The following is a 13,092-nucleotide window of genomic DNA, read 5'->3' on the forward strand; positions in this document are numbered from 1 at the left end:
TGGACTAATGGACTGTGGTCTGACTGGGAAAGTATTTGTGGAATGAATGTACTTTGCAGCTGTCAGAGATCATTTGTTTTCCAGCTTAGGGAGACGAGGTCATTGCTGGGTGCAACCAAGGAAGTCAGAAAGACATTTTAAAAATCTTTAAAGATCAGTTTTTGGAGAAAGGTTTGGAGAGAGGAGTTGAATTCTGGGTCCACAATTCTCCCACAGTAAGATAGATTGAGAGCTGTATCTTTCTTTTCCTGTTGTTTAATGGGGGATTGAGTAGTAGTGCTTAAATGGGTAATTGTAAGCTGTTGTTTTTGGGTGTGAAGTTAAAACGTTTAATATTGTAGCCACAATAAAGTTTTCTTTTAAACATAACCAAACCCTATTTCTTCATGCAATCACTCCTGGAACGAATCATTCTTTCCGCAGCCTTACAAATAAACTGAAATATTGGGGTCCTGTATCCCAGCCACTGTTGGGGTCTGGTCTGGGATCGGAACAGTGACCGATGTAACAATTGGTTGGAGGTCCATTTCCCATTCAGTCCTCCAGCACGGTAGCATTGTGGATAGCACAATTGCTTCACAGCTCCAGGGTCCCATGTTCGATTCCCGGCTTGGGTCACTGTCTGTGCGGAGTCTGCCCATCCTCCCTGTGTGTGCGTGGGTTTCCTCCGGGTGCTCCGGTTTCCTCCCACAGTCCAAAAATGTGCAGGTTAGGTGGATTGGCCATGATAAATTGCTCTTAGTGTCCAAAATTGCCCTTAGTGTGGACCTTGGGTAGGGTGCTCGTTCCAAGAGCCGGTGCAGACTCGATGGGCCGAATGGCCTCCTTCTACACTGTAAATTCTATGATGTATGCCACTCTATTAGTGCAACACCCATGGAAGTTTACCAACTGGGATGCAGGCCCCATTATTCTCAGCTAATTTCAGCCCTCAGCTCCGTCGCCTGGCTGTCATTGATATGAGCAGTAGAGAGACAGAAAGGTGCAGAGGAGCAAGTGGGAAAAACTTGTGGCTCGAAATCAACACTTCAACATTTGGCAGTTAAATCGATGTTATTTAATTATTAGATTGAGGCAAAGGTTAAAGTATAACTTTTCCTTTCTAACTAGTGTCTGCCTTGGCTCAGTGGGCAACTCTCTCACCTCTGGATCAGGAGGTTAAATCCCAGTTAGGGTCCTGTGGACAAAAACCAGTTCCAACATTCCTCGTCCCAGCACTGAGGGAGTGCTGCACTGTCAGAACAGCCTTCTTTCAAATAAGATGTTAAACTGAGGCCCTGTCTGCCCCTCTCAGGAGGATGTAAAAGTTCCCACAGCCACTATTTTGAAGAAGAACAGGGGAGTTATCCCCGGTGTCCAGGTCAATATTTATCCCTCAGTCAACAGATCATCTGCTCATTATCACATTGCTGAGTGTGGGATCTTGCTGTGTGTAAATTGGCTGCTGCGTTTCCTCCATTACAACAGTGACTACACTTGAAAAGTACTTCATTGGCTGTAAAGCACTTTGGGACATCCTGTGGCTGTGAAAGGTGCTATAGAAATGCAAGTTTTTAAATTGAAGATTAATGTTATCTGATCTTGTTATCTGGAACTTAATTGATTTCAGCTACCCACAAATTACCACTTAATAAATTCACTTTGGTTCGGATAAGACTTCAACCAATTAAGGCAAATTCAGAATCCTCTGGATAGTAAATTTTAAAAGTTTATTAAATGAAAAAGGTTTACTAAACAACTTTAAGACATTGACTTTTACAACTTTATGCGGGTGATCAGTCTGTAGAAGTGTAACCCTCTCTGGCTCCTTCTGTGACAGTAATTCTTGTGGAATTCCGCCTCGGGAGTCTGGCTCCTTCTTTGACAGTAATTTCCTTGGAACTCGGCCTCGGGAATCTTCAGTACTTGGCCTGCAAGGAAGACCTTCGGAACCTCTACTTTTATCCCCAAAGTGACCATTACCTCACGTCAGAGTTGGGCCTGTTGTAACATGATAATTGCTCAATTTGGTTACTAGATTAATTGAATTGGATCCCCAATTACTTATACTGCCTACTCTCATTATCTTAGACAGGAATACAATCGAACTGTTTCATACTATCCCTTTATCTGATTCTATACAATCCCTTATTCATACAGTTTCAAATGTTGAGGCTAATCTGAGCTTGAAGGTCTCTCTTGCCAGTACATTTATCTTCATTTCGTATTTTTTTAAATACACATCAATTAAGATTGTACATTTTTACAGCAAATGTAAAAAGACTTTTAGTCTTTCACTAGAACTACTGATTCATGATGGATTCCTTAGCTGCAATTTGATTAAGCCTCACTAGGTATTACTGCTACTGCTGGTAGCTCATTAATACAGTAATCTAATTCATACATTTGGTTAATATAAGATACACTGGTTTAAAAAGACAGGTTGTGGAAAGCAATATCTTTCTTTTTTACTAATTTTGATCAGGTGGAATAATACGCTTATTCTTGAGCCAGACTTGGGTATAACATGGTAGCCCGCTGCTTATCAAAATACTTTCTTTGTATAAACAATTTATGCTAGCTCTGCAGTTTAGAAACATTTGGGTTGTACAATCTTAATGTATAAAAGAACAATTCAGCCATTACAATTTTATCGATTACATTGTTTCACGAATTCTAATCAACTGATTTGTGACTGGCTTCCAACATGAAATCCATATGTGATGAACAAAGAAATGTTGCATAATCGGTGCAAGACGCTGGATGTTAGAGTTTAAAATGGCTTCCTTGACCTTGTTACTTAAAGCCATAAATATGGTGGAAAAGTGATGGAATTATAAAATTAAATGGATTTCCCAGTCCTACCTACAGTTTTGTACATTACAACAATGACTACACTTAGCACTACACTCATTAAGCTTCACCCAATGTCTGTGTATTTACATTGTGTATTTATTGTATGCCCTCTGTTTTTCATGTATGCAACAATCTGCCTGGACTGTATGCAGAACAATACTTTTCACTGTACCTCAGTACAAGTAACAATATATCTAAATGTAAAATCTAAATCTTTTGGAGCCGCTGTGATACTATCGAAAATGATCTTTTTCTTTAGATTTTCCACAAACTTGGTCCCCTCATCAAAATGATTGACAAAGATTGAGCTTTAATTTTGAGCAATATTTTGATTCTTTCTGAAATTCTCAATGAAAATCCAAACACACTAGATCCTGAATAATTTGTTTTTAAAACACAGGCAAGTTGTTGTGATCAGGAGTGCGTTACCTGAAAAGGGTGCAAGAAACATATTCAACTCTTTATTTCAAAAGAAAATTGGACTATCTGGCATTAGCACGTTCGGCCAAATGGTCTCCCTCTGCGACCTGAGCCTCTTGTGCAGTTAACGGGAGTGGTTATAGTGGTAAAGGGACCCGAGTATAGATGGACCCAGGCGGCCTGTCAATAAGTCACCGAAGGCGAACATGCAGGTGCAGCAAGTTATTAGGAAGGTTAATGGCATATTGGCCTTTATCACAAGAGGATTTGAGTATAGGAGTAGTGAAGACTTGCTTCAATAGTATAGAACGTTGGTTAGACCACAGCTGGAGTACTGTGTGCAGTTTTACTCCCCCTACCTTAGGGAAGATATTATTGCCATAGAGGGACTGTAACGAAGATTCATTAGACTTGTTCTGAGCAAGATCGGACTGTCCTATGAAGAGAGATTGGGGAACCTGGGCCTCTTTTCTCCAGAATTTTGAAGAATGAGAGAGGATTTCATTGAAACTTACAAAATCCATAAAGGAATAGACAGGGTGGGTGCAGGTCTGATTTTTCCCCTGGTTGGAGAGTCTGGAACCAGGGGACACAATTTCAAAATAGGGGAAAGCCACTTAGGACCAGTCTCGGAGAGAATTTCTTTACTCAGGTGGTTGTGAATCTTTGGAATTCTCTACCCCAGAGGGCTGTGGGAGATCAGTCATTGAGTGTGTTTGAAGCAGAGACTGACAGATTTCTAAATCCCAATAACACAAAGGGATATGGGGATAGTGTGGGGGAAAAGGCATTGAAGTGAATGATCAGCCATGATCATATTGAATGTTGGAGCAGGCTCGATGGGCTGAATGGCTAACTTCTGTTCCTATTTTCCAATGTTCCAAAGGTAGGTAGGAAAGTAAATTGTGAAGAGGACATCAGGAGACTACAAAGGGATATAGATAGGTTAAGTGAGTGGGAAAAGATCTACCAAATGGAGTATAGTGTGGGAAAATGTGAAATTGTCCATTTTGGCAGGAAGAATAAAAAAGCTTATTATCTAAATGGTGAGAGATTGCAGAGATCTGAGACTCAGAGGGATCTGGGTGTCCAAGAGCATGAATCACAAAAGGCGAGTATACAGGTACAGCAAGTAATTAGGGAAGCTAAAAAGTAGGGAGGTTAACCTTCAGTTATACAGGCCATTGCTGAGACCACATCTGGAGCACTGTGTACAGTATTGCTCTCATTTAAGGAATGATGTCAATGTGTTGGAAGCAGTTCAGAGAAGGTTTACTGGACTCATACCTGGAATTGGAGGCTGGTCTTATGAGGAATGATTGGACAGGCTGGGCTTGTGTCCGATGGAGTTTAGGTGACTTGATTGAACTGTATAAGATCCTGAGGGGCCTTGACAGGGTGGATGTGGAAAGAACCTAGAAACTGGAGTCACTTTAAAAGTAATAACTTGTCCATTTAAGGCAGAGGAGAACTTTTTTCTCTCAGAGGATTGGGAGTCTTTGGAACTCTTTTCCTCAAAGGGCAGTGAAAACAGAGTCATAGAATCACAGAATTTACAGTGCAGAAGGAGGCAATTTGGCCCTTTGAGTTTGCACCGGCCCTTAGGAAAGAGCACCTGACTCCATCCTATCCCTGTAACCCAGCAACCCCACCTAACCTTTTTGGACGCTGAGGGCAATTTATCATGGCCAATCCACCTGACCTGCACATCTTTGGACTGTGGGAGGAAACCGGGGCACCCGGAGGAAACCCACGCAGACGCAGGGAGAACTTGCAGACTCCGCACAGACAGTGACCCAAGCCGGGAATTGAACCTTGGACCCTGGAGCTGTGAAGCAACGGTGCTAACCACTGTGCCATCGTGCTGCCCAATCTTTGAATATTTTGAGAGCAGAGTTGGATAGATGAATAAACAAGGGGTGAAAGGTTATCGGGGGCGGTTCAGTGGGAATGTGGAGTTGAGGTTACAATCAGATCAGCCGGGAACTTATTGAATGGTGGAGCAGGCTCGAGGGGCCGAGTGGCCTATTCCTGCTCCTAATTTGTATGTTATCACATCCTTTATAATAGATTGTAGCATTTTCCCTCCTACTGATGTCAGGCTCATGGGTCTGTGGTTCCCCGTTTTCTCTCTCCCTCCTCAAATAGTGGGGTTACATTTACCTCCTTCCAATCAGCAGGAACCATTCCAGAATCTATAGAATTTTGAAAGATGATCACCAATGTATCCACTATCCCTACAGCCGCCTCTTTCAACACTCTGGGATGTAGAGCAGCAGCTTTTGGGAATTTATTAACTTTCAATCCCATTAATTTCTCCAATACTACTTTCTCACTAATACTAATCTCTTTCAGTTCCTCGTGCTCACTCATCCCTTGGTTCTCCAGTGTTTTGGGGATGATTTCTGTACCTTCTTCTGTGAAGACAGACACACATTGCTTAGTTTCTCTGACATTTCCTTATTCCCCATTATAAACTCTCCTGTCTCTGTCTGGACTGGACCCACATTTGCCTTTGCTAATCTTTTCCTTTTCACATTCCTAGAGGAACTTTTCCAGTCGCTTTTTAGGTTTGCTCTCATACCCTATTTTCTCTCTCTTTAATAATAATATTAATAATCTTTATTGTCACAAGTAGGCTTACACTGAAATGAAGTTACCGTGAAAAGCCCCTCGTTGCCACATTCTAGCGCCTGTTCGGGTACACAGAGGGAGAGTTCAGAATATCCAAATTACCTAACAGCACGTCTTTTGGGACTTTATAAGTTTCTTGGTCCTTTGCTGAATTATAAATCAAGTACCCAATCCTCAGACTTACTACTATTTTGGCCACTTTCCATGGATCTAATGGAATCTTTAACTTTTCTTTGTTAGTCACGGTTGTATCACTTTTCCTGTTGGATTTTTGTTCTCAAAATGAATCTATATGTTACGTATACAGGTGAAATGAAAGTCGCCAAAGTCCCAGCGCTCCATAGTCTGCTCCCCCTTTGACAGAGGAGAGAGCTGACTGGTGGTGATTCAACCTGAGGGTCACCGCACGTCACCTGAGGGGCAATGTTGAGAAGGCTGGGCCTTCATGGATAAGCACAGCTGGTGCGGGAGTTGAAGCGGCACTGTTCATGTTGCTCTGCGTCAGAAGCATGCCACCCATCCAACTGAGCTAACTAATCCCCATGTAAATATGTAATTATTTCTTAAAGATTAGCTATTGCCTGTCTCCCATCAGTTTCCCAATCTATCACAGGTAACTTGCCTCTCATACCTTGACAGTTTCTTTCTGTGAAAGAACACCCACGTAACTTGAACAAAGGAACCATGTAACCATGAGGATCCATCTCCATGGCAACATAGCATGTTTTGGGGGATTGAAAAGAAAATTGACAACTAAATATCATCAAAAATCCAAACACCTTTTCACTCAGTGATCATTGTGCAATTTGAAGCCAGGTATTCGCAACAAGGCTCAATGAGCATCAGCCCTTTGACCACCGACAAGTCCAGCAGAAAGAAACCCTCCACCCATCCTCATTGACCAACAGTCAGAATGAACAAAATGCCATCCGCAATGTAACTAAGAGCAGAAACAATAACATCAAAATAGAACCACTGAAATTAATTATGAACTTGGTGTCTCATCATGTGCGATGAATCATGGAATTCCTTCCCACATTGACAGCATGTGAACGATCTTTACCCAATGTGAACTCGCTGGTGTGTCTGCAGGTTGGAGAATTGAGTAAATCCTTTCCCACACTGAGAGCAGGTGAACGGCCTCTCCCCAGTGTGAATTCGCTCGTGTGTCTGCAGGTTGGATAATTGAGTGAATCCCTTCCCACATTGAGAGCAGTTGAACGGCCTCTCCCCAGTGTGAACCCGCTGGTGTGACTGCAAGGTGGATGAATCACTGAATCCCTTCCCACATTGAGGGCAGGAGAATGGCCACTCCCCGGTGTGAATACGCTGGTGTCTCAATAGATGGGATGAATCAATAAATCCCGTCCCACACTGGGAGCAGGTGAATGGCTTCTCCCCAGTGTGAACTCGCTGGTGTGTTTGCAGGGTGGATATTTGAGTAAATCCTTTCCGACACTGAGAGCAGGTGAATGGCCTCTCGCCAGTGTGAACGCGCCGGTGTGTTTGCAGGTTGGATAATTGAGTAAATCCTTTCCCACACTGAGAGCAGGAGAATGGCCTCTCCCCAGTGTGAATTCGTTGGTGTGTCAATAGGTGGGATGAATCACTGAATCCCTTCCCACATTGAGAGCAGGTGAATGGCCTCTCCCCGGTGTGAATTCGCCCATGTACCTGCAGGTGGGATAACTGAGAGAATCCCTTCCCACACTGAGAGCAGGTAAAAGGCCTCTCCCCAGTGTGAATACGCTGATGTTTCTGCAGAGTGCATGAATGTCTAAATCCCTTTCCACACTCAGGACAGGTGAACGGCTTCTCCCCAGTGTGAACTCGCTGGTGTTTCTGCAGGGTGGATGAAAAACTGAATCCCTTCCCACATTGAGAGCAGGTGAAAGGCTTCTCCCCAGTGTGAACTCGCTGGTGTGTATGCAGACTGGATAGCTCAGTGAATCCCTTCGCACACTGAGAGCAGGTGAATGGCCGCTCCCCAGTGTGACTGCGTCGATGAGTTTCCAGTTCTGATGGAAATCTGTATCCCTTCCCACAGTCACCACATGTCCATGGTTTCTCCATGTTTTGGGTCCCCTTGTTTCTCTCCGTGTCGGATAATCAGTTGAAGCCTCATCCACACACATAAGACGTGTACGGTCTTTTCCGCTGTGAATGGTGCAATGTTTTTTCAGGCTGTCTCACTGGTTCAACCTCTTTCTACAGTCAGTGCTCTGGAACATTCTCACTCACATATGTGTCTCTGCATTTTCAATGTCTTGATGCAGACAGAACAAACATTTCTCCTTCCAGAGTCAAATGCAGATAATGTTCATCTCCCAAGGAATCGAGTGACTCTGACAGATCTCGACGTGACGTTTGAGATTACTGCCTGTAATTCCTCCTCTTCTAATATCCTGTAAAATGTTTGAAGACGCAATATAACAAATGTAATTTATTACAAAACCAGCAATAATCATAGAATTTACAGTGCAGAAGGAAACCATTTGGCCCATCGACTCTGCACCGCCCTTGGAAAGAGCACCCTACTTAAGCCCACACCTCCACCCCGTGAACCAACCTAACCTTAATGGACATCAAGGGCAATTTAGCATGGCCAATCCACCTAACTTGTGCATCTTTGGACTGTGGGAGGAAACCAGAGCACAAGGAGGAAACCCATGGAGACACGGGGAGAACATGCAGACTCCACACAGTGACCTAAGCCGGTAATCGAAGCTGGGACCTCAGAGCGGTGAAGAAACCGTGCTAACCACTGTACTACCAATGTATCTAATCCGTGCCATGTAACAACACCAGACATATCTCAAGACTGATATTAATTTACTGCCCCCTTAAATGTCAGCCATCGCCTGGGAAAAGCAGGTCTTTAATTGTGAACATTAGGAAAGAGACCATCCTTTTAGTCAGACAAATAAATGTGTCAAGCTGAGGGAGCAAAGGATGTCAATGTCTTTGAGAGAGAGAGAGAGAGAGAGAGAGACCTGGGCCAAGCTTTGCAGAGTCTGCACCCTCCCTGGATTCACTTCCTTTCCCTTCAGTTGCTGCAAGTGACCAATTGAAGGTGAGAATGAGAAAAGAAAGTGTTTTACTCACAGATGTTGGAGACAGGAGGAAGTTTTACCTCCAACTTCCGCTTTGTATGACGTCAGTGGAAACCTGCTTGAATCAGCCAATAGGAATTACCCTGTTCGGCGGTGACGTCTCCGGGTTCCGGCGCGCGGACACGGGAACGCCGCCCCCTCCCCCACAGCTCCTCGAAACAAGGTTTCCAGGCAACCAGCTGACAGCTCCGGCCAGCGCGAAAAGCCACTCGGCGATCTCTCCCTCCCCTGTGGTCCGGGACTGCGCATGTCCAAGGGAGAGTGGAAGTTGCGTAATTACGGGGGCGAGGCTACCCCTGACTTTCCTTCTGAGCTGTTCACCAATGGGAAGACTTATACAGCTGAAGGACTCTGGTCCTACAGCCAATCAGAGCGCGGGCTTTGTGAGGACGAACATTGAGCTTCACACAGACTGAAACCTCCTCCTGTCTCCAACATCTGTGAGTAAAACACTTTCTTTTCTCCCCCTTTCAGTTGTTTCAGTCTGGTGTTGTTATCTGATATAGATTAGATATATTATTGATGGTTCAGTAGTAAAGTATATTTATTATTATTTCTGGTTGTGTAATATTGTCCTGCAGCTATGTTATATATTTCCAGTCATCTCTTCCCTCAGAGGGTTGTTAGTCTCTGGATTTCTCTTCCACAGGGACCAGTGAAGGCCGGGAGGGGCATTGAATATTTTCACAGATAAATTGGACAGATTGTTTTAAAACATTTTTTTTAACAATAAACACAACGGAATAACAAAAACTGGTGGAAATTGGGTACAGAGCAGAATAAGAGATATTGTCAACATAAATACAAGGTATTGCAGAATTATTTCAGAACATGATACTTGAGGGGCCTAGGCTCGCCAGATAAAATGCCAGAGCAATTGAACAGTTAACATGTTAACATAGTGGACGCGAATCTACGAACACGAACAAATTCCCCTAGCCAGCACGTTTAGCTGCGAGTTTCCCGCCACATGCAGTGCAGAGAAGCACATGGCTATTGAACACGCCTCACGTTGTATAAGGAACATGAACAAGCAATGCGCGGCCAAGGCTGCACAGTGGGGAGTTCCGCTGGTCAGAACTCCCCGCTGTCATGAGAGATCGGGAGGCCATTTTTAAATGCTGTCTCGATCTCCGAGGCCTCCAGAATGAACCCTGACCTCCCCTCTGCTCGACACCAGCCCGAACAGAGTATGGGAGGACCGCCGGCCCCACCCGCACCATCCTCAAGACTCATTCTGGGCACCACTTGCCCGATCGCACGCATGTAAAAAATGCCAGCCTGGCACCTGAAAGTGCCAACCTGCTGGCAGTGCGACCTGGACACCTTGGTAGTGCCAGGCAGGCACCCAAATGGCACCAGCAAGGTGCCAGGATGGCACTGCCAGGGTGCCTAGATGGCACCAGAAGTGCCAGGGCGCCACCCTGCCCAAAGAGCATGCAGTTTGTGACCTACAATCCCCTGGGAGACCCCTACAAATGCTGTTCCGTCTGTCTCTTTTTATAGGGTCCAGTGCTGAACGGTGCCCTCTCAAGGTCTCTGAGGCGAAGGGATTGAATCCCAAAGCCTCAGGTACCTCGGGAATCTGCACATTAGGGTGAGACTGATGGCCTCGCCCTAATATGCAGTTTTGCCAAAAAGTGATCCCGCCCATAATGACGGGATTTACATCACAACTTCTCGCGAGATCGCGTTGAATCTTGCAAGGCGTGGCAAGCCGAGTAGATCCCGGGACAAGGTCTCCTGGCTTTCATTAGCCACACAGCACTGCGGTGAGCTGCTTTGCCGGTGCAGGTTGGCCATTGGATCGCACCCAGTGAGTGAGGAAAGAGGGTAAGATCATATACAAACAGGAGGATAACAATACAGGTTACACACCCAGAGTTTTTCAAAACATACTAACAATATGGTCATATTCAAATGAATAAGTTAAATTGAATTCACTCATGGAAATCCCAGTGAGTTCACACTGGGGAGAGGCCGTTCACGTGCTCTCAGTGTTGGAAGGGATTTGGTCATTCATCGCACTTGCTCAGACACAACAAGTTCACAATTGATTACTGGGATTGGATTCTGCGGTTATTGTTTCTGCTCTCAATTACATCCAGGACTGCATTTTATTCAGTTGGTCAATGGGGAGGGTTGGAGGATTTCTTTCTGCTGGACTGACTGGTCTCATGACTTTGTGTCCAGTGGGCTGATACTTGAGCCTTGTTGTGAATACCTGGTTTCAACTTTCACAAGGACTACAGAGTGAAGGGGTGTTTGGAAGTTAGAAGATATTTCATTCCCATTTCTGTTTGGAATCCCCCAAATCATACCACATTACCATGAAGATGGGATATGGTCATGACTTGGTTTATTTCTTTAATTTATCTGTGTCTTTCTCACAGCAGGGTATGAGGGGCAAGTTGTCTGAGGTAGAATGGGAAATTACCTTAATGGTTTGTTGGCTGACAGGCAATAGCTAATATTTAAGGAATTATTGCATTTTACGAGGGGATTAGTTAGCGCACTTGGCTGCACTGCTGGCTCATGATGCAGAGCGATGCCAACAGCACGGCTTCAACTCCTGTACCGGGTGCGATTATCAATGAAATGGCCTTCTCAACATTGCCCCTCACCTGAGGTGTGGCGACCCTCAGATTCAATCTCACCAATCAGCTCTCTCTCTCCCAAAGGGGAAAGCAGCCTATGGTCCTCTGGGACTTTGGTGACTTTCATTGATACAACAAATATAGATTCCTTTAAGGAACAAAAATCCAACCGGAAAGGTGATGCAACGGTGGCTAATTTCTGGTGTTAATAGTGTGAATCTTTGATGCACATTCTCCAGTGCCACTATTTCCTTTTTCTGAATGAAGATGACAAATGTTGACAGTGCTCCCAGTTAGTCTAACCCTGGTTCTAAACAAGTTGAACATAACCTCCCTGCTTTTCAATTCTATCACTCCATAATGGAATCCTATATATGGGCTCCACACTTTAGGAAAGATGTGACGTTCTCAGATAGGGTGCAGAGGAAATTTATGAGAATGGCACCAGGGATGAGGGACTTCAGTGAGGTGGAGAGACTGTAACAGTTGAAATTTCTCCTCAGATCAGACTGGCATCAGGGTTGAAAATGGGGCCATTCGGCCCATTGGATCCATGCCAGCTCTCTGTGGATCAAACCATTGTCCTATTCTATAGAAAATAGGAGGAAGAGGAGGCTATTAAGTCCTTCGAGCCTACTCCACCATTCATTATGATCATGGCTGATCATCCAGTTTAATAGCATAATCCCACTGTCCCCCCGCCCCGCTTCTTGAAAACATACAATGTTTTGGACTCAACTATTCCAGTGGTAACTAATTCCACAGGCCGACCACTCTCTGGATCAAGAAATGTCTCCTCATCTCTGTTCTCATTGGTTTACCCTGTATCCTCAGACTGTGACCCATATCCCCTTATCCCTGTCGGTTTATTTCCTTCAAGAATCCATCCAATTTCCTTTTGGAAACATTCCATCATCTCTGCTTCTACTCCACTCATAGGAGGTGGGTTCCAGGTATTTCCCACTTTCTTCAAATGCAAACGAGTCTCAGAGAGCACAGAAAGAGGCCATCCCACCCATTGTTCCTATTCTAGCTCTTTGAATGAACTATCTAATTGGTCCCATCACCCGGCAAGTTTCATTTCCTATCAAATCTGTCCAGTTCCCTTTTGAAAGTTACAGTTGAATTTACTTCCTGCACCTTTGTCAGGCAGAGAATCCCAAATCACAACAACTCGTTCTGTTTTAAATCAATAAATTCCACGATATGCTGTATTTGGATTTTCACAGGTGATTTGAAATTGAGTGAAAGACATGGGGCTGGATTCTCTGTTCCTGAGATTAAGTGTTGACGCTGGGGCAGGATTTGTGGACTTTGGCGACAGCAAAACTGGTGCCAAACCTGGACCGATTCAGCGACTGTGGAGGGGCTAGCACTGGCACCATGTGGAACACATTAGATTCCAATGATAAACAATGCGGGATTTGCCGGGTCCATGATTGACACTCTGAGGCTGACAAGCTGTAGTCGCATATACACATTACAATCCTCAC

The 13,092-nt window shown here is 44.5% G+C and overlaps 1 protein-coding gene across 1 annotated transcript in view; it reads right to left on the reverse strand.

The window, feature by feature from the left end:
- Positions 1 to 1,690: 1,690 nt before the first annotated feature.
- Positions 1,691 to 13,092, reverse strand: part of LOC140418000 (uncharacterized) — a 132,389-nt gene continuing 120,987 nt past the window's right edge. Inside the window, 1 exon segment of the mRNA XM_072501430.1 lies at positions 1,691 to 7,996. Coding sequence (XP_072357531.1) covers positions 6,871 to 7,996 — 1,126 coding nt within the window. The 3' untranslated portion in view covers positions 1,691 to 6,870.

The sequence above is a fragment of the Scyliorhinus torazame genome, chromosome 5 (genome assembly GCF_047496885.1).
Source record: "Scyliorhinus torazame isolate Kashiwa2021f chromosome 5, sScyTor2.1, whole genome shotgun sequence".
Lineage (NCBI taxonomy): Eukaryota > Metazoa > Chordata > Chondrichthyes > Carcharhiniformes > Scyliorhinidae > Scyliorhinus > Scyliorhinus torazame.